The 22,180-nt window shown below is 36.9% G+C and overlaps 1 protein-coding gene across 5 annotated transcripts in view; it reads right to left on the bottom strand.

The window, feature by feature from the left end:
* The window catches only part of SLC27A1 (solute carrier family 27 member 1), a 34,279-nt gene that overhangs the window by 8,733 nt on the left and 3,366 nt on the right, over window positions 1–22,180 (bottom strand). For all 5 annotated transcript variants that reach the window (XM_087956579.1, XM_026673816.2, XM_026673817.2 and 2 more), the window contains 7 exons: window positions 19,039–19,206; window positions 9,951–10,345; window positions 6,811–6,972; window positions 6,364–6,433; window positions 4,315–4,406; window positions 4,077–4,186; window positions 2,012–2,221 (listed from right to left, as the gene is read on the bottom strand). In XM_087956579.1, coding sequence (XP_087812705.1) covers window positions 2,012–2,221; window positions 4,077–4,186; window positions 4,315–4,406; window positions 6,364–6,433; window positions 6,811–6,972; window positions 9,951–10,345; window positions 19,039–19,205 — 1,206 coding nt within the window. In that variant the 5' untranslated portion in view covers window position 19,206. The remainder of the gene's footprint in view (window positions 1–2,011; window positions 2,222–4,076; window positions 4,187–4,314; window positions 4,407–6,363; window positions 6,434–6,810; window positions 6,973–9,950; window positions 10,346–19,038; window positions 19,207–22,180) is intronic.

Below are 22,180 nucleotides of genomic sequence, written 5' to 3'. Positions count from 1 at the left end.
GAATAGTGAGATGTCACTTGAGGGGAGCAAGTAAACAAGAACAATTGAGACTGGCCTGCCCCACTTGTACTGGCAGAAGGGGCATTCTGCAGACCCCATCGATCAAGGAATTCCGGCTGGCGGTGTCCAGGAAAAGGAACTTTTCTGCCATGGTTCCTACCTTCTGGAATATCATGCCCCTTAATGTGAGATCTGTTCCTACCCTCTTGGCCTTCTGTAAGAACCTCAAAACCTGACTCTGCCAATTGGCCTGGGGCCCTGAAGCAAGAGCTTGAAGACCAGGGCATTATATTATCATGATGGCCTCAACTGCAAATACAATCTAAATACAATTTAGATATGAAAAAGTATGGCTTTTATAAAAGACAAATACTATTTGATCAGACACTTTTGAACTCTGGTGAAAAACTAATTAAGAAGGTATATAACTTTTTACTAAATTTGAAAATGGGAAACAAATAAAAGACACAATGGTACAATGGGGAAAAAAACTTTGGCTATAACATAGAACTATATAAATGGCAAACTTTATGGGAAAGGAACTAAAAATTAACAATGGCAACCTCTTATAAAGAAAACGTATATGTTTTATAGATAGCATTTACCACCTGCTAGGTTAGCTAAAATGTTTAAAAATCTGTCTAGCAAATGTTGGGAATGTAACCAAAAAATGGGCACATTTTATCATATGTGATAAACTTGTGTTAAAGCAAAAAAAATTTGAGCAAAGATACACAGGTGGCTAGAAAAGATAGGGAAACATGTATTTTTTAAACTTGAACTGTTTTTATTAGGTATAATATCAGAAAAACTAGATAAGTATATATTTAACATTACATGTCGTAACAGCAGTGAGGACTATATTTGCACAATATTGGAAAAAATGAAGAAACACTGCAAGATGAAGATATAATTAAGATACTAGACTGTGCAGAAATGGATAGATTTGACATTGAAAATTAAACAAGACACAGAATACTATCAAACATGGAAACTATTTTATCAGTGGTTGAAAAAAAGGGATGGAGATTAAGAATGTAATCAGTACTGTTAAGCAAACTGAATACCCAGACAACACGATGCTTATTAAGCATTAAGAAATGTAATTAATAGAAAATTTTTAAAAATATTTTTTAAAAAAGCAAAATAGATAAAACGGACCAATCAATGCGTAAACAGGGTGGGAGTGGAATCTTCATCTAATCTACTAGTCACCTCCAGAATGGCATGCCCACATTGGTGCCCCAAATTAACCTGCTCAGGCTCTTGGCAATTTGTATTTAAAATCCAGAAATGGGATGTAAATTTGAAGGAGAATAAAAGTTTGTTCCTCCTTGTATTATATAGGGATTTTGGAAAAGGCAAAAAAGAACACTTTGCTTTTCATTTTCTGTGTATCAATAAAACATGTAAGCTAAAGTTTCTAGTGGTACAGAGCACAACAGAGGAAAGACTTGAGGTCTGGCATGAGAAAAAAAAGGTCTCCATGGTTCCTAGACTTCTAATCAGGAACATTCCTCTTAAGGGATAGAATACATGGCAACAATGTTACTGCAACCCCAGTTTTTGCAATCTGTAAATTAAACAAATACTGATAAAAGCCCACAGCGTTAAAGAGAGAGAATGCTATTAGCCCTGAACTGGCAACAAGCAGTACAGGGTAGTAACTGAACTTGCTGAGAGTCAACTAATTGTTGTCATATCTACAAAAATAGTGAAGAGATTTTCCTACTAATCCAATCACTTCTTCAGTGACTTTAAAAGCCCATCTGTCTTCCTTCATACAGTCACAGCACTGTAGATCTGATATCCAGCCAAGAGGTTTTAAAGGGCACACTCCTTCATTGTAGATAGCAAAATATGGTACATTCCCAGGAAGCAAAAGTGAAGCTGAGAATGCTACAGATTTTGCAAACATTTGCCCCATCCATATATGAAGAGCTTGGTCAAAAACAGAAACAAAAAAACCCCCAAAGTCTCCAAAGTATAGAAAGACAACTTCTCAATTTACCTTTCCATCTAGATTAGCAATGCTACAGTTACACTCAGTAGCTCCATAGAACTCCCCAATCTGTTTGATTCGGAATCGCTGTGTGAAGTCTTCCCAAATGGTGGGCCTCAAGCCATTTCCAATAGCTAGCCACACCTGGTGCTGCATTTCTGCCTCCCGCTTTGGTTGGTTCAGCAGGTATCTGCAAATCTCCCCAATATATTGGATGATCTTTGAAAAGAAAGAAAAATATAATTTGAAAGAGTAAAGCCCAGAGGAAATTGGATAATAATGCAACATATTCAAGATACCCTGCATCTTGATCCAATTTGCTTAAGGTGTTTTCCTGGCTTAAAATGAAAAAAGTAATTGAGTTTGCAAAATGCCAATAGTACTGTTTTGTTTATAAAGCTGATTTATTTATATAAAAAGTATTAATGAAATATTTGCAACTCATAGATTGAAACCACTGTCTTAGAAACAGGAAAGTTTGTTTTTCAGAATTTATTGATACAGTTATGTATTATTTAAACATTTTCTTTTTTAAATTAAATTTCTGTTCATATATCAATAACTAATGAAAGATAACATGGTTGACTACAGAATCATAAAAATACTGCTAAATGTTCATATGAATGTATCAATGCTTGCAATCTCCATTTGAAATCCACAATATAGTTACAAGCTGATGAGGATGCCAAGAAGAAATTTAAAAATGCTTTTTATGTTTTTATTCTTTTATTACTACAGTGAACTGCCTAGGGTTATGCTATATAAGAGTGGCACTAAATAAATCTTTTAAATAAATTACACAAGTTAATTGATTTGAAAGTATTATTAACCCAACTTTCCCAAAGTCCAAGAAATGTTTCCTGCTTCTTACTTAAAGGTAATTTTTAACACCACATTAAAGTAAACTGCTCAAGAACAGCTACTCTTTAATATAAGCTTTTATTGTTTACTGGGTTATTAACCACAAAAGTATGTTTAAATTTGGCAATTGACAGACTAAATAAAGACCAGGATTAAAGTACTAGAATAGAGGTTCCTTCTTGTTTCAAACCTCAAAGCACAAGAAAGGCGAAGTCAGTTTGATGCCTTGAAGAGTGGCATGCACGAAACTGAGGCAGCAGATTGACTTTTTCCCTTCTTAAGCTTGTGTTATCCAAAGTGACCACACTTATGAAAATATGGCCAAAAATTCAAGGGATTTCCTATAGGAATCTTTTGAAGAAAAAGAAAGTAAGTTCCCAGTAGTCTGCAGATTGAAGTATACTACCCAAACTAGAACAATAACAAAAGCTTAATGACATCTAGCCAGGAAAAGCAGATAAAACTCCATTCATCTCCACTCCAGAAAATGAAGAGGTGATCTCTCAATGCTGTGGCACCTGAGAGGCCTATTGATCTACTCCTGGGCCATAATCTACTGAGATTCTGGATCTCTCATTCTCGCAACTGGTCATTAATTTGTTTCTGCTGCATTTAATGCATAGGTTTAGTAGCATTTAAGATAAATAATTTCAGTTTGTGTGCCTCAATTCCACTTCTTGCAATTATCTGAGCAAGAAAGCTTAACAATACAGTAGCTGTGAATCAATGATTTAATAGTGATTATCCTTCCATGGTTGCTATTGCTTCTAGCTTTTCTAAATCTGCTTGAGACACCAACTGGCAAGAAGCAGGACAAATAAGTTTTGGGAATAAGCTATTGAAGTGTTATGTTGAATTGTAAGTAAGATATAAAGCAGGGATGAGCTTTCAAACTGAATGGCCATGGTCTAATCCTCTTTCGCCCTGGTTTTTGCCAGCACCTGTGGCTGGTCAGGGCAAAGAAAAATTAGTTTACAGCCATTCACCCTGAAAGCACTTGACTGTTTCATTGATACCAGCTATGAAAGACTACACCAGTATATCATAAGCAAAGCAATTTCTCAGTTTGCCCTCATCCCATCACCACTGCCTTTTCTTGTTTTTTTTTTATTTATGTGTAACTGTCTTGCCAAGCAGTCTTCCTCAAGTTGCATTTGCTCCCACCTACTACTAATTGTGGTGCCTACAAGCAAGAGTTCAGGGATCTTCTTACTGTACACTTGTATTTCACACAGTCATCCCAGAAGCGACTGGCAGAAAATTTCCTCCTAATCACTACCGTCAGACCATGAACCACACACTGGCCAATACCCATGATGTTCCCTAAGAGACAGAAAGAGAAAGATGGTTAGCAGGATATGCTTGCCAGGATCCCCAGGGAACATTAGTAATGTTCCCCTTGGTAATACCCAATTTGCATCATAAAACATTCAGCCATAATGCCAGAGTACCTGCTGAGTGGTACAGTGGTAGGCAGTTATAGATTATGTCATCTGTGGTCACTCTGTAAGCATAATAACCAAAAGCAGCAATTCGGTAATATCTGCAATAAAAGGAAAAAATAGGTATCAATAGAGTTGCATTTAATTGGTACTAGATAACACAAAAGATTTATGAAAAATCTTCTAGGATCAAAGGATAGTTTTGGCTTGCAGAAAACCAGTGATACAAATACTGGCCTGCAGTACAACAGTGCTTAGAGTGGTCAGTTGGCACCTAGACTGCAATCCATGGATACATCTCGGGTACGATATACAGAAGAAACTACAGGTCCTCACTTCACAACAGTAACCAAGTCTGGAATTTATGTTGTTAAGTGATGATATCACGTGACTGCATCGCTTAAGCAGTGGCAATCTTGGGAGTTGTTTTGCCATCATAAGGATGATAGGCCATTAAGTGAGGAACTCATGTGACTAGGACTTGTGAATTCCTGCCGGTTTCCAACAAGCAGCCAATGAGGGAACAAAGTTGGAAACTGTAAACCTTGGTCACAACAACCCTTTCTTTAAGCAGCTCACAAACAGGCTAACAGGCAGGTGAATGTTACAGAGTGTTGCAGGATGGAGAAAAAGTTTTTCCTGCTGCAGCATCTGCTGCAAGGCCAGAGGGCAGGTAGCACAGTACAAGCGTGGCTGGGCAAGAGGCTATCTGTCCTCCCCACCTGGCTCACACTCCCTACTACCTAGGGGTTCCTCCTGGGAGAAAAAGCAATGGGAGCGGGAATGACTTGCGACCTTCCTTGCCAGTGAAATTTCCCAATGATTTTTGCCTGTGGGAAGTTGGCAGGGAAGGTCGCTAAATGAGTAATTGTTAACTGAGAACACCTATACACTCAATGACTCAATTACACAAAGACAATGGGAAGACAATTTTAGCTCTCAAGTCACCCAAACTGATGTTGCCAGATAGAGGGGAAAGGTTGGGGTGGGAAGGTTGTTTTTTGTTTTTTTAAAAAACCTCTTTTTCCACTCGTAAAGTTAGTTAAATCTTCTCTTTGTCCTTTTAACTCTTCATCTATGTACTCTGCTATTATTGTTCAATTGGCCCTTTATCTGTTTCTCTCTGGGTAAAGAAATACAGAGCCAAACCAGACCTTGTGAACCAAACAAACTCTAGCAAGCCTCTTTCCCAAGGAAGTTGCAGTTGTCTTTTTACAGGGCAACTGTATCCCATCCCGTCCCCCATCCCCGCCCCCGCATGAATTTTGTGTGTGTGTGTGTGTGTGTTGTAGGCCTTTGGAGAAATTTCAAGAGTGTTCATTATTATGACTCTCAAAGCAGACACACTATTTTTTTAAAGTTTATGCGTGGGGGGGAAGGGGGAGCTGCAGCAGTAATGAATAGCAGAGAGGTGATGTGCTCATGCTTATGTGAGATTTGACATGTTCCTTTAAAATTATTTTTGAATATTGCTGAATTTATGATCCTTGCCATTTGTTCTATCCTCCTACAAACCTGTGAAAAAGCTAGACTAAGAAACATCTATACTTCCAATGAGTTATATAGTAGGGAGTTAGTAATAGTTATAATTACAATAACTAAGTGGGGATTTGAATCAGGGTCTCCTAGAAGCAATCTAATTCTCTAATTGCTACATTGTCTGATCACATTTGAAATCAGAGTTCTTGATTCATTTCCAAATATTAACTTCTTTCAAATCCTTTTGCTTAGGTATTAGTTCTTGCACACTCCATCAAGGGTATTTTCCTTACTCTCTACAGCAGTTTCTCAACCTTATCCACTTTAAGATGGGGGTGGACTTCAACTCCCAGAATTCCCCAGCCACCCATGCTGGTTGGGGAATTCTGGGAGTTGAGAAGTCCACCCATCTTAAAGTGGATAAGGTTGAGAAACACTGCTCTACAGAAACAAAATGGTAATAGGAGAAGTATCCATACCCCAAAGCCTCCTTCATTTGTCCACATAATAAAAAAAATTCCAGAAATAAAAATATTGAATATTGACAGGTAAAAACCAAGGGCAAGTACTGTTCCTCACCTACTGTGCACCACAATGGCAGCTTTTGGCATTCCAGTTGTTCCAGAGGTGTAAATATAGAACAGCCGATCTAGGAAAACAGCACAGTAGCAAGGCTGAGTTGAGTTTCTCTTTGTTATTTCTACTTGACAAGTTACCCATCTCAGGGAGACAGCTGCTTCAAATGCAGAGCGCAGAACCAAAACAAGGTTAGGAAATCTCCTCGAAAATAGTTCACAGCCCAGGTTGTCAGAACTTGTTTTGCTCACCTGAACCAAGTACACTGCCCTAAAGGTGATTATTTTATTTTTTTACCTCCACTTCTCTGTGGAACTAGGCCAGGACAACTAATAACATGAATCTAGAGGAAAGGTCACATTCACACAAAACCTCTCCCTGTACCACACCTCAACACCCTAGGCCCTTTTTTGTTTTCACCAGAAGGCGGCTGATTGCAAGGAGACATACCATCTAATCCCTTGGTTGAAACATGAGTTGGAGGAGATTTCGATGTCTGCGCCAGCAGAGGGTCCAAGTGCTTGGTATCTGGAGGGCAGGATTCAGGTCTAAAATCTCCAGAACAGAACTTAGTCATATTTTTCCCCAGGATGCCATTCACTTCAGAGATTGCTGCAACATAAAATCAGTCCTTTTTCTTAAAATTTTAAAATTAGAAGGTGCTCATTTCTCTAACTGTAAGAGAGAGAAAAAAATCAATAACAGCATTCAAATTATGACGACCGCTCGCAGATTATATCCTGTCTTGCAATATCTCACCACCATACCAAACACTACCATATCCTGAAAAAAATTGTCTTTTTCAAATTGGAGTATTCTTGCTACTCTTTTCCAGCGTGGATTCCAATTGTCTGTTTTCAGGGGGGGGGGAAATTGCAACTATTTCTGTTTTTCTACATGGGATTAACATTGCAGTTCTTCATGTGGTTACTATTACAGGTAGTCCTCATGTTACAACAGTTTGCTTAGTGGCCATTCGAAGTGACAATGGCACTAAAAAAAGTGACTCATAACCATTTATCACACCATTGCAGCATCCCCATAGTCACGTGATTTACATTCGGATGCTTGACAATAGATTCACATTTACCGTGTTTCTCATATAATAAGGCCGGGTCTTATTTTTTTTTTTTGAGCCCCGAAAAAATGGCTAGGCCGTCTTTTCGGGGTGACTTAATTCTCCCCCCCGTGCATCTTTGGGTGGGCAGGTGGCGATGGCTTGGATGTTGACCTCAGCGTTGGTGGGGCACTTCGTATCGGGGTCAACGCAGGCAGCACCATATCCGGTGTGCAACAAAAGTACTTCCTAATGGCAAGCCCCCCCCCCACCATTTCGCATGTTTTAATATAGGCCTTAATTTGGGGGGAGGGGCTTAATTTCATTTCATGCCTATAAAACATGCTGGGACTTCCTATTGGGGGAGGCCGTATTGTTGGAGAAACAGTGTCCCTGGGTCATGGGATCCCCTTTTGCAACCTTCTGACAAGCAAAGTCAATGGGGGAACCAGATTCGCTTAACCGTGTTACTAATTTAACAACTGCAGGGATTCACTTAACAAATGTGGCAAGAAAAGTCGTAAAAAGGGGGTAAGGCTCGCTAAACAAAATTCTCACTTAGCAACATAAATTTTGGGCTGTTGTGGTCATAAGTCAAGGACTACACGTATATAAGATTGCATAACTAAATGCTGTAGTTCTGTTTTAGTTACTATTCTTTCAAGCCATGCAGGGACACACATAACTGTCTAAAGTCCCATACTGGTCCATGTGGAAAGAGACTGTTTTGAGTGCTTTATATACTTACTAAATCCATTTACCCCAAAAAAGCATGCACTAATGTTAGGCAAGAAGACATACAGTCCATTGCAACCCAGAGGTTTACAGTCCAAATTTAACAGAGAGTGAATTTATGTATTGAATGCTTTGTGGGAGATGTCTCTGGAATCAAGATATACTTTATATTCAGAGACAAAATAAATTGTATTTTTCCCTTTTAGTTCCCATTCCTTTGCCACAATCAAATATATGGCCCTATTTTATAAGTAGTCCTTGTGATAATTGGGACTGGAAACAATTTTAAGTCGAAGTGCCCACATAACCAAAAGTTATTTTCCAGACTTTTTCATGGTGGTCATTAAGCAAAAGCCGGGTTGTTAAGCAAAGCCACTCACTTTAATGGGCACTTTTTGTCAGAAACTGAAAAAAAAATGCTGGAAACTGGTACACCATGACAGGTCATAAAGCCGACCCATATGACTAACGGGAGAAGCATGAACATTTACAAGAGCTGAGGATGCTTTACATTCAGTAGCTGTCATCACTTCAGTCATACAACAACTAATTGTAAATCAAAGACTACTTGTATTTTCTTTTTCCCTAACAATTTTTTTTCGCCCAGGGATTAATATGGCAATGACTTTATTTCCATGTTTGCTGCTTTTATTTCTCTGCTATGATAAATCTACTTCCCCTATCTTTTGTTAATTTTTAAACAAATAATAAATCTAATATAGCAAATCAAGAAGTCTGAATTTCCTTTCTTAAAATTTTGAAAACCCTTCTTGGAGAAAGAGAAGAGGCCTAACCTTGCTATGGAATCTCAGAATCTCATTTTATAAGCTAGGTTTTATAAAAGTATCCTCAAAGGTTTAGGTTAGCTGGCATATATTTCATTTTTAAAGGCAGATCTTTTACAGTATTTTTTTAAAAAACTGATTTTTTTTTGGCAATAATATATAACAAAGGGCACTTGGTATCTTCTCCCTATCTTTAAGGAATAAAAGGTATAGATCCATTTATAATAATAACATCACATATCTCATAATGAAAAACTTCCAACCAAATAAATATATTAATAATACAAAATATGCCTCTGTGCTGGGAGAGGCAGTCTAGTTTATTGGTTAAGATCTATTAATTTGGAGACACTGAGTTCTAGTCTTACCTTAAGCACAAATCCAGATGAGGGGACCTTGGACCAGCCAGTCAATATCATTCAGTCTTAGAAAGGGCAAACCACGTTTGAAATAATGCAAACAAAACTTGTCCAGGCAGTTGCCAGGATTCAAGACTGAATTGAAGGACATGGATACCCACACTTACCCACACCCCTCCCCTGTGCTGACTGGACTGTATTCTGGGAAGCAGAGTGAGAAACTGTTGTCCAAGATCTTAGCTTACAACAATCTGGTTTCTTCATAATGAGCATTATTCACATAAACAATGTAGAATTCCTCCCCTTTTTCTGTTATATCAGTGAGCATATGTCAGCATCGCTTGAAATTCATGATTAATTCCCCAATTCAATCCCAACGGTGGTTTTTTTTTTCATCTTTTCTTCTTTGAAAAAAGTTTGCTTCTCATCCAAGAATCTTCCTCAGTTCTAACTTGAGTTAGACCCATGGACTTGGATGACTGAGAATCTCCATAGCCATGCCCAATAATGACAAGTGCAAAGTGGTAATTCACTTTGGCAAACAGGCATTTTTCTAGAGAAATTAATTCTGTTCTCCTCACCAGACAGAGTTTCAAGGCAAGGATGAAAACAATGGAGGTTAGGAAATCAAACCCAAATCTACTTATATCATACCTGCTGATAGTTCCCCACCAAAGATGATGACTTTTGCCCCTGAGGTTTTCACACAGTAAGTCAATGAGTCAAGTCGCAAGTTGAAGTTGATGAGAGCTGCCTCAATACCCACTTTGGCCATCCCTAACCAGAAGCCTACAAACTCTGGTCGGCTCTCCATAAAGATAGCGATTACATCACCCTCACGAAAGCCCTGCTGGTAAAAGAAGTTGGCCACACAATTGGAATATTCATCCAGTTGCCGGAATGTCCATTTGTCATCAGTAGCTTCATAAATCAAGGCCACTTTGTCGGGATGTTTCCTGACCGTCTTCTGGAATAGCTTGGGAATATTACTTTTGGCTTTCCTGTGATGATACAGTTCATATTTGACCCGCAAAAGCACCGAGAGTCCTCTGAAAAAGGGCAAAAGAAGTATTAATTATTACAGTGCTTTTAATTGTTTGAGGCATAGATGCAATGCATGAGACATCTGCTTACTCTGATCCTCAGAATCTGGTTTTATATAATTAATACCTCTTATATTGTATCTGGCCTACAATCATATCCAGGCCAAAGCTATTACAATGGTGTATCCAGGCAATCCCCAAAAGAATACATTTTAGATGAAGTTGTAGAATTCTTGTTTTACTCTATTCAGAGTTTATTTTACTTCACCAGGGGAAAAAACGCTCAACAACCCATATAAACACTGATTTAGTCATGTATTACAATGCAGTTTAAAACAGATCGTGGCAATTCAAAGGACTGAAAACTTAGGGAAATCAAGATGCTCAGAATGTGATGCTAAACTCACATTCCTGAAATTAAATCAAGCTAATTTCTGAATGGATGGATTTGTTGCTGCATTTTGAAAATACTTCCTAATGAAGTCAGGCATTAAAAGAAGGCTAATTGCGATTTATGGTTTGAGCTTCTTCGGCAACGGACCGAAATCCGTGATCATGCGCGGTTTCGATCCGTGCTCGCCACTGGATCACCCCAAGCCAGCTGGATTCGAGGCTAAGCCATCCCATAGAGGTGGTGAAGAGGAGGGAGACCGCTAGCAGGGTCCAAGAGAGCCACATCTCTCCTTCTCAGCTGGCCATTACTCCCTTTCCCGAAGGCAGTTGCAGCGGTGGTCAGAAATGGCCACTTCAAAGAAGAATTCGACCAGAAAAGAATGTGCAGGAGGAAGATAAGAAGAGAAAGTTTTGGTTGACCGGGTTAAACTGAAAAAGCAACAACGTAAGGTACCCTGGAATTTGAACTATAAAAAATAACATTGTTCCCAAAGAAGACTTTGAAGCAGCGAAGGAGAGGGAAGGGAAAGGATTGGGCTTTTTTTTCTTCCCTTCCTTATACTGACAGTTAAGAGATTTAAGTAAGAAATTGAAAACAAAAACCAATTTGACATCAATAGGCATTTAGGCTGAAAATAAAATGTCAAAGGGATAATGAAGACTTTTGGATACTCAAAAACCTTTAAAAGCAGGAAAGGAGAGAAAAGGAAAGAATAAAAGGGCGGGATCTGGAAAAATGGATGAGACTGCCTGGAACTAAAAGGAACTTACAGTGAAACTTTAATAAGATTCCTAAAAGATACATTCTAACTGAAACTTTGTAACAAAATAATAGAACCCCAGGAAGAGAAAGTGGAAAAAAGAAGCAAGAAGATACAGCTTTGGATTATTTGGATTATTTGGTGATTTTTGGATTTTTGGCTATTGGATTTAAATGACTAAAATCAATCGGGTGGTTGTTTAAAAGTGTTTAAAATGCATCACTTTTAGAAGAACTGAAAATGGAACTTAAAAACAGAAAGAAGATGCACAAGAAGGAAGAGGTTCTTTTGGCTTCGTATTTCAATTTTTAGAAATGGAGATCTGGAACTATGAGAAACAACAAGAAACGCTTGTAGAACAAGAAGGTTGAGAAGAAGCCATCTTTAATAATCAAATAATTTTATGTGGGGAAAAAAAGGAAAGGGGGGAAAGAGAGTGAAAAGTTTAAGATTTGAAAAAAACAACCAAAAAAAAAGAATAGTTTGAAAAATAATTACAATATTAGGAAGCAACAGAAAAGAGGATCACAGAAGAGAGAATTAGAAGTAGAGAGACAAGGGGGCAAAAAGGGGAGGGAGAAGAAGAGGGGGAAGAAGGAAAGGAAAAGAAGTTATAAAAGACAGAAACAAGATATAGAGAAACAGGGAAAATGTATAAGGATTGAAAGTATAAGCCTATTTAGAGATAATGGGTGAAAATTTAATTGAAAAAGGAATTCTGCAAAGGTACATAAAATAATATTGTTACATTAGAATTAGAATAATTTCAGATAATATGAAACAATGTATGATTAAAATGATGGATAAAATACTTATTGTAATGCAGTGGAATGGTTGTTAATAAATAAATGAAATAAAGTGAATGAGAGAATGAAATTAGGAAAGGATGGGAACATTTTAATATTATTAATGATTTATAAAAATATAAGTGAAATATGGAAAAAAAGAATTAATTATGGAAAGTTTATAAGTGTTCACAAGGAAGTATGATATTCAATTGAAAAGAAATGTTAAAGACGTTAAGATTCTAACTAATATTAATGATAGAATTGAATTGGAATGGAATGAGTGTTTTATTTACTATTGTTATATATATATGGCATTCAGCTTTGTTCGGGTATTTTCCCACGTCATTGTAGTTGTGCTTTTAAAGTTGTAGCAACGTTTCGGCAGTATCTCATCTGCCATCATCATAAGAAAATATATATATATATATATAATGTTTTCTTAAGTTTTCGCGGGTACTTACATGTATGGTATTCGGCTTGGTTCGGGTATTTTCCCACGTCATTGTAGTTGTTCTTTTAAAGTTGTAGCAACGTTTCAGCAGAATCTCATCTGCCATCATCAGGCTTCTGTATTGTGTCCGTCTGTGGGTCAGACTTTTACAGTGGTTTCAGATTTAAATTTGGGGCAGCCTATTGCTGTGCCAGAATGGTTTTTTTCTTCATCCTGATTGGTTGGGAGTCTTGGTCTGTGTTTATTGGTCTCGGAGTTTGCTGTGTTCTGCTTGATTGGTGTCTCTAATATCTTCTGTCTGTTTTTTGGCTCTTTTTGTATCTTGATTGGCTGGCAGCATTGTGTTACTTTATTGGAGGCATATAATATATATACATATATATATATATATATATATATATATATATATATATATATATATATATATATATATATATATATTTTCTGAGGTTCTCGGGGTATTTGTATGTGGATCTTTGGTTATTCGGGTTTTCTCCGCGTAAGATTGGAAGTATCTGGCACGTTTGATGAAGTCTCATTCATCATCTTCAGGCTTCTGTCTTCAACTCTGAGAAGCACAGAGTTGAAGACAGAAGCCTGAAGATGATGAATGAGACTTCCATCTTACGGAGAAAACCAATAAAATGTTTTCTAAGTTTCGGACTTCTGTTAGATACTTTGTAGTCTTTTAGACCAGCAGAATCTCATCTGCCATCATCAGGCTTGATGCCTGATGATCAGCTGATCAGGCTTGAAGCCTGATGATGGCAGAAGATTCTGCTGAACTGAAAGATTTATATATATATATATATATATATATATATATATATATATATATATATATATATATATATATATATATATATATATATATATATATATATATATATAGAATGCACCAAGCAGAATTCGATTGGAAGTTATGTACTATATTGAATGTTATAATTTAATTGAAGTTTAAATAAGAGTTGAATGGATAAAATTAAAAGATATAAAGGTGTCATACTCCAATTAGTAACTACAGGGAAAAATTTGTTTAATGAGAAAAGATAATATGAAATTGAAACAGGACAGTATAAATACTGTATGATTGGAAAGACATTGAAGCTTAGAAAAAGATATATAATTGAATTTAGATATGAGATAATTAAAAATAAAGTTGAGAAAACCAAGGGAGGGGAAAAATTATGGAGAAAATGTTAAATCAGTAATAAGATATGGAACAGAACACAAAGATGAATATGAAATTGAGTTTGTGTCTGTATGAAGAAGTGATAACCCGGAATCATGCTATTCTCAAAAAAAGATGTTTTATTTGTATTATGTTTTTGTGAAAACCCAAATAAAATTTATATTAAAAAAAGAAGGCTAATTGCTTGCTATCTGAGAAAATATTTCCCTGTAGATAGAACACCTTCACATTTAGGAAGGTAGCACCCTACCTGGATGGGAGACAGCTACAGCAGGTTGGTGGGTTTCAATTTATAGTATATAATCATTCATGTCACATTTTGACTTTGGGCAGCTTTCAATTAAAATATAAACAATACAAAAAAACAAGTAACAAAACAAATATGCCATCCATACAAAATGTTAAAACAGTAAAAACAATAAAAGCATAGAATACAATCATTGGGATAGCATGTTAATTCAAGAGCCATACAATGATTTTATGGGCTTCATACCACTTTCTTGTTCCCAGACCAGATAAAAAAACCACAGGAGTCATGTCTTGGTAAGATAGAACAATGTGGGATAGATAGTATCACCACTAGATGGATTCACAAATGGCTGACAAACTGCACTCAGGGAGTAGGCCTCAATGGAACTACATCTACATGGAGGGGAGCATGCAGGAGGGTACTTCAAGGTTCTGTATTAGGCCCAGTATTCTTCAATGTCTTCATAAATGATCTAGATGAGAGGATAGAGGGTGAACTCATCAAATTTGCAGATGACACCAAGCTGAGGGGAATAGCTAACACTTTAGATGACAGACTCAACCTTGACAGATTTGAACACTGGGCCCTCTCCAACAAAATGCAATTCAGTGATGAGAAAAGTAAGATCCTACACATAGGTAAGAAAAAACAAATGTAGAAATAATATAGGTGGTACCTGGCTCAATAGCAGCAACTGGGAGAGAGATCTAGATATGCTAGTAGACAGTATACTGCAGCTGCCAAAAAAGCTAATGCAGTCCTAATGCAGTCCTAGATAGTTTCAAGATCACCATTTACATTGCACTGGTGAGACCATACTTGGAACCATGCATCCAATTCTGGCCACCACAATATAAAAAAAAAGATGTTGAGACCCTAGAAAGAGTGCAGAGAAGAGCAACAAAGATAAGGGGTCTGGAGACAAAAACATAATGAATGATTGAGAGAACTAGGTATGTCCGGTCTAAGAAAGAGAAGGATGAGAAGGGTGATATGATAGCAGTCTTCCAGTACTTGAGAAGCTGTCACAGAAAAGAGTGGGTCAACTTATTCTCCAAAGCACTTGAGGGCAAGACAAGAAGTAATGATGAAAGATCATCAAAGAGGGATCCAACCTAGAACTAAGGAGAAATTCCTTGATAGTGAGAGCAATTAATCAGCTTTGCCTCTGGAAGCTGTGGGTGGTCCACCACTGGAGGTTTTTAAGAAGATCATCATTTGTCTGAAATGGTACAGGATATCTTGCCATGAGCAGGGGTTCGACTAGAACATGGATGTCAAACTCGCCACATCACTTTACCGTCACATGTTTTGTGACTTTTTTTTTCCCTTCGCAGAGCTGGGGTGGGCATGGCCTGCATGTGACATTCTGGCCTGCGGGCCACCAGTTTGACAACCCTGGACTAGAAGATCTCCTAGGTTCCTTCCAACCATATTATTCTATGTCCTCTGTTCCAACTACAAGCCCTTCTAGAAGCTAATCAAGGTCAAGGCCAGCCAGATCTCAAGGGAAATAATGTTCTATAGGGCAAGTGCAGTGGCAGAAAAGGCCCCAAGTCTTATCAGGTGACACTTTCTAGTGGACTGCAACCTGCAACAAGCCTCTTCTGCTGAACCCATAGAATGAGTAGATGTCACAGAGGAGAGTAATCCCTCAAATAACCCACCCAGCCTTGTGCCATGTAGGGCTGAAATTTAAAGCCACTTTAATTTTTGAATCTGAGAAAGAAAATCTTGGGAGAATCTTGCTACTTTTAGCAGATGAAAGTGAGCTAACTGAAAGTTATTATTTGGGGAGGGGGGAATGGCTAAATACAAATAGCAGCTACGCTGTGTATTTAGAGAAGCATTTCTGCTTTCACTATGCTCTATTTATACACATGTAAACACAACTCATAAGGACAAGATAAAATCTCCGATGTTCCCTCGCCTAAAGGAATTTAAATTCCAAATACTGCCACTGGAACTACTCTCAATATACATGGCATAAATATTCAGTTTAACACGTACGAGTACTCAAATTTATGTCAGTTTATATAACTCTGCACACAAACGAGGAAAGTGATTAAACAGTTCTTACATTAAAAACACACTCCACAGCTTGTCCTTTTCGTAACTACAATTCAGAGCTATTGACATATAAAACCAAGCAATAAAAAAAAGAAATATGTCAGTCTAAATTCAATGTTGTAAGACTCGCATTCAAGACTATTTTCAACAATGAACAGCTCCAGTGATACAAACATAACTTTTTTTAAAAAAGACGTTTTAGGCAGTTTGTGAGAATAAGAAATGTGACAAAAGGTGTACGTGAAATGAGTTACATGAAGGGGGCATCTGGGTTTGTTTACTTTTTTTTTTAAATACTCATCTGCAACAATAAACTTAAGATTTTGTGGAAAATATTTCCAACCAATTATTGCAGCTGCCAGCTAAACTGTGACCTCTGCTTGCCAATGCTACATGTAGAAAAATCACTAACTGGCAGATATTATTGGCCTCACTTTTTCTACTTGTTCCAGCCAATCTCAATTAGCTTTATTCCCTTCCATCTGCATCTATATCTCTGTTCACTGATCAAGCAAAAGGTATGAAATACAATGGAGGAAATTAATTCAGAACACCCTTCATCCCAAATTGAATAAAATCTCAGATTCAATCTCTTATAAAGCATGACTGATAAAGCCTGTGATCCAGAAGCTGTAGAATTGTGATTTGTTAGAAAAGGCAATTCTTTATCAAGTGGAGAATGACTCATTTGGTATAAAGCAATTTTAGACATTCCCACGGGACTGAAACATACATCTGGTATAACTGAACAAATTGGAAATAAAGCATATTATAACCAATGTAACATCTACTTTTAAACATCAACTGATCTGTCCACATTCCTTGATATATTTAGATATCTATAACTGTCTTATGATATTCCTTTATTACAACTATTGCACTGCACAAAAAAAGTTGCCTAATTCCCAATTAACACATCACAGAAAATCTTACTTGCCTGTCCACATTTTATATTTGTTTTGATTGATGTGAAAGATGGATCAGAATGAAAATGTGGTGCAATTCAAAAGCTGTATTTTCAGTATCGACAAAAAATATCACGAAAACTGCACCAGGGTCAAGACAATGCTAGCTGTACTGCACTTAGCACATTTATTTTCCTCAAATGTGGGGTAATAATAGAAAATGTATTTTTATGATTGGTTAAAGAAGAGCATGGAAGATTCCACAGAGGACCAAGCAGTAGGATAGATAAACAACCTCTTAAAAACTCATCTATCCCTCCTCACTGTGAGTGTCCTAATCAGGAGCTTAGGCAAATGTGGAAAGAGAGGCTGGTTTAGTAATAGGCTCTTGGCATGATGCCCAGCAAAGCTGGCCTATCATAGTGACCCAAACTGTGCCAGGAAGGAAACAGAGGAGCCTTTTCAAGAATGAATTGCCCTTTCCATATTCTTAAGAGGTGCTTTATTCTCTGCTGTTATTTCTCACTTGCCATGCAACTGGGAGGAAGTAGAGATCCAGAGGGCACTGACAGTCACTATAACAGCCTTTGTAAGAGCAGCAGCCCTAAATCCTTTTAACAAGAAAAAAGACCCTAAGGGGACATGCAAAACACTAGGTGCCAAATTCAGCTGCAGAGCAAGAGGAAAACAAAGTATTAGACATTGGAAAGGTATTGGGAAGATTCCACAGAGCACCATAAGCTCATCTATCCTTCCTCACTGCGAATATCCTAATCAGGAGCTTAGGCAGATGCGGAGAGGCCCCAATTTTTTTTTAAAAAAATAAAAATCTCTGTACAAATAGTAAGAAACCAATTTAGTACACATAGAGTTTAGACACATAGATTTTATTTCCTAGATAAACATTATAGTCAATTAGTGAAATCCGCTCCCATCTTGACACAGGCATACATTTTCTACAACATATAAATAAGAATTTTCTGCTACTGGCTGAGCATGAATTTTACATTATGAATAATTACAAAATTCTTCAACTGTACCCAAGTCTACAGAAAAACCAAAGGAAGAAGCAACTGGTAAGGTGTTTACTTAAACTTGTTTTTTATGGTTTTCCCTCCCAGAAAGAAAGCAGATTGAGAATGGTGGATTTAAATAAGACCTAGATCACATAGCATACTAAGCTATAATACAGTTTACTTGATTCATATTTAGCATATTGCATATGGTGGCATCTATCCAACAGTTTTGACTAACTTAATAAGTATGACTATGCAAATTGTGACTTCACATAATGTATAAATTCAGTCCCAAACATGTCTCCTGCCCTTCAACTTTCAGTGAATGGTTTTCTTTTTTTTAAAAATGCAATCGGTATGGTCTGGGGATTAGCATTTTATTAATATTATTTATATTTTTTAAATATGTGTTTCAACAACCAGCTGTCCTAAAACCCCAAGAAGAACATTTTTCTTTAAGATGTATATAAACATTATAGTATTTGGCTTCTGGAACAGACTGGTAAATTTTTCCCAGGCTGTTTTCTTATTTTATACACAAAAGATTTAATAAACAGAAAACAATGACTTGGAGTACTACCAGTATCATTCCCAGCCTTCTTCTTCTTAGCACTGGCAACAAAGTCTATTTACTATAAGCATCCATTTATACTTCTGTGACATACAAACGTTCATTTGGGAGGATAGTTGGGAAGGCCAAAAGTATTTATAGTAGAATTTTAAAGTAGTTATCAGAGCTCTTGATCAGTGGAGAATTCACATCCTCATTCCATGAAAGGACTCAGGTTTATACAGATTTATTATCTAGGGCAACAAACATTTTGATGAATACAGCAATCCTGATATTATACCATAAGAAGAAATTGTACTTACAGTAAATCTCTCAGGGCTGTCTTGAAGATGATGCGGAGGAAGTTCCACCCACCACTGCCAATATAAATGCCCAAAGCAGCTGCAATACTCCATGTCCAGGACATGCCAAAGAATCGCATGAGGCCCAGTGAGCCAAGGGAAGCAGTACAAACCCCAATTGTGTGCATTCTGGAAAAAGAGATAAGCTTCATGTAAGCTGCTAGGGTAATTTAATTGTAAAAAACAGTTAAAATAAATAGAAGATGATCGCAGGGAGATAGGCAAACTGACCATATAATACAGATGGGACAAAGGTGAAAGGAGCCAATGAAAAGGCCAGACTAAAATCTTTATTTATTTGGTTTATATTCCACTTTCCTCTAGTACAGGTAATCCTTGACTTATGACCACAATTATGAGTTTAAATAATACATTTTAAGAAGATATTAATGGAAAGCACAATACAGTAGAGAAGTATGAACAATTTGAGAACAGGGCATGTGATAGAATATATGGTCTTTGCCTGAAACCATATTATCCTATTCTTTCCTACTTTTCTTAATTGAAGTCAGAGACTAAAGGTCTAATTTATTTTCAAACACTTTTCTGATCATGTAGTGAAGCATTCACCTTTCCTTTGATGCAGAGTTGGCTAGTAGTATAAGGCTTGCAAGTCCTATTTTATTTTTTGCCAACAGTAAGCTATACTCAAAATAACACTCTGTTTGTCATACATATGTTGAAGATGTATGGAAGATACAATTGAGCACATGTTCAACACAGAAATTTATGGTCCTTCCACAAATGCTTTTATGGAGAAATCTACTCCTATTTTTTCCAAGCATTATTTTTCAATTATCTAGTCAGGATGAAAAATGCTTTTTAATTGCAACTAAGCAATAAGCTAAGAATTCATCTCCACCCAAAAACTGTAATTACTATTTTCATCAGTAAACAATGCAGAAATACTAGTCACTCAACTGCAATTTATCCAGCAATTGTTCAGTATCATTTGCTTGTCCTTCCTTAAATTTTAATTATTAAATATTTACAAAATCATGCAATCTGATTTTGATCACCTCGCTAATCTCAGTTTCAGTGTAATATGCAACAGGGATGCTAGAATAGCAGCAATAGAAGTGAGAGCTTCCTCAAAGAGAAACCCAGGTGCAAGTTGTCCTCGACTTACGACAGTTCATTTAGTGACTGTTCAAAATTACAACAGCTTATGACTGCTTTTCATAGTTACAACCTTTGCAGCACCCCTATGATCATGTGATCAAAATTCAGGTGTTTGGCATCTGGCTCATATTTATGACCTATGGTGTGTCCCAGGGTCACGTGATCACCTTTTGAGACCTTTTGACAAGTAAAGTCAATGTGGAAGCCACATTCACTTAACAATCCTGTTAGTAACTTATCAACTTTAGTGGTTCACTTAACAACTATGGCAAAAAAAGTTGTAAAATGAGGCAAAACTCACTTAACAAATGTCTCACTTAACAATAGAAATTTTGGGGCTCAATTGTGATTGATAAATCAAAGACTACCTGTAGTCTAAGTGATGTGATCAAAGTGCTGGTTTTATCATTCAAACTCTAAAAGAAACTAGAAACCATTTTATTTAAAAGGCCACTGACTCTGAGATCCTCAAGGGAGTAATTCCTCCGCTGCAGAGACTCACATTTTGGGATCAGAAGATAACTGAATAAACAAGAGTCTTTACAACAAGACTTTCTGTAAAATCCCAATTGAGACAAGTCTTTTGACAAATAATTTATGATTCTATTTGTTCTATGCAAAAGAAAGTTCACTGAAATAAATATTTGATCTTAGGTAATTGAGCAAAGAATTGAGGCCAGGCACTACTATTTAGACAAGTAAACTATTGTCTTTACTGCAAAACCCCTTATTAAACTGCTAGGAAGGAAATGCATTTTTAAAGAAAAGACATTCTGTAAGCCAAATCAGGAAAACTACAAGTTAGATAACTGCAGTCATATCACATAATAAATACTAAGAAATGATATCAAAAGCAGCAAGAGTAAATTTTCTGGTGCCTTCCAGTTTCAAATATAATAAAACCGATACAGCATCAGCATGGATATAGGGGATTGGGGTGGCACCCATTTGGCCTGCTAATGAGAATTAGTATTATTCTGCTGAGATGTTTCCTGCTGCTTCCAAAACTCTTAACTAGGAAAAAAGGGTCATTGGCAAAATCTGGGCCAACAAACCAGGTGTACAAATCCTTGAATGAATTTTGAGAATGCCTGCCAAATTTTGTCTCAATAGCCAAATAATGATCTGAGGGGATCAAGAAAGTCTTAACTTAGAATCTTAAAAGCAAAAATGAAATATAGTGTAATGCAGTTCTTTGATTTTTTATATAAAAATAAACTTCATCAACTTTATAAATATATAAACCTTATTAATATTTATTTACAATGTTTGTAAAACATCCCAATCTGAAGATTCTATGCAATATACTGTTAGCACTTCTTTTGTGACTACAATTGGAACTGGCAATTCAGTCATTAAATAAATGAAGCTGTGTGAATATTGGTCAAGGTTACTTTTTCATCACCATCATAACTGCAAACTGTTGCTGTACAAGACAGCCACTGAACAAGAGCTACCGCAATTATATAAAAAGCAGCACCATAACAATAACCAACTCCCAAAGATGAACGTTCAACATGTATTAGGATTAAAAGGAGAATGGAACAAACCTGTTTTATCTTTGGAACACCAAAAAGGAAGATATTGCAAGAACCTCTCAGGGAAATGAAAGCAAAACAATGGGGACCACAATGGAAAATTCCTGCCTTCTATTTCTCACATGGGTGGAGACTCTTAACAGGCCTTCTCAAAATATTTGAACCAGCTATGTAAATTCAATCCTGGTAAGATGGTCCATGATATATCCAGGTGATATGCCCTCCAAGACCTTGGAGGGCATATCATTAGTACTTTTGAGCTGGATCTGCCTATTGCTAAGCAATGCAGGAATTTCAAGGAAGGTGTTGCCACCTATTGACTTGCCAGCAGTTCTGATCCAGGTGTGAATTTTGGGTCATCGCCAAAACTGCTCCATATGCAATACACTATAGTAATCCAACTGTAATTAAGGTCTGTGTTAGTGTTGCTAGAACACCCTGGT

This window comes from Notechis scutatus, chromosome 2 (genome assembly GCF_049901735.1).
Source record: "Notechis scutatus isolate UNSWTSFEM ecotype Mainland chromosome 2, rNotScu1.2, whole genome shotgun sequence".
Taxonomy (NCBI): domain Eukaryota; kingdom Metazoa; phylum Chordata; class Lepidosauria; order Squamata; family Elapidae; genus Notechis; species Notechis scutatus.
This window is presented reverse-complemented; position numbering and strand designations above follow the sequence as displayed.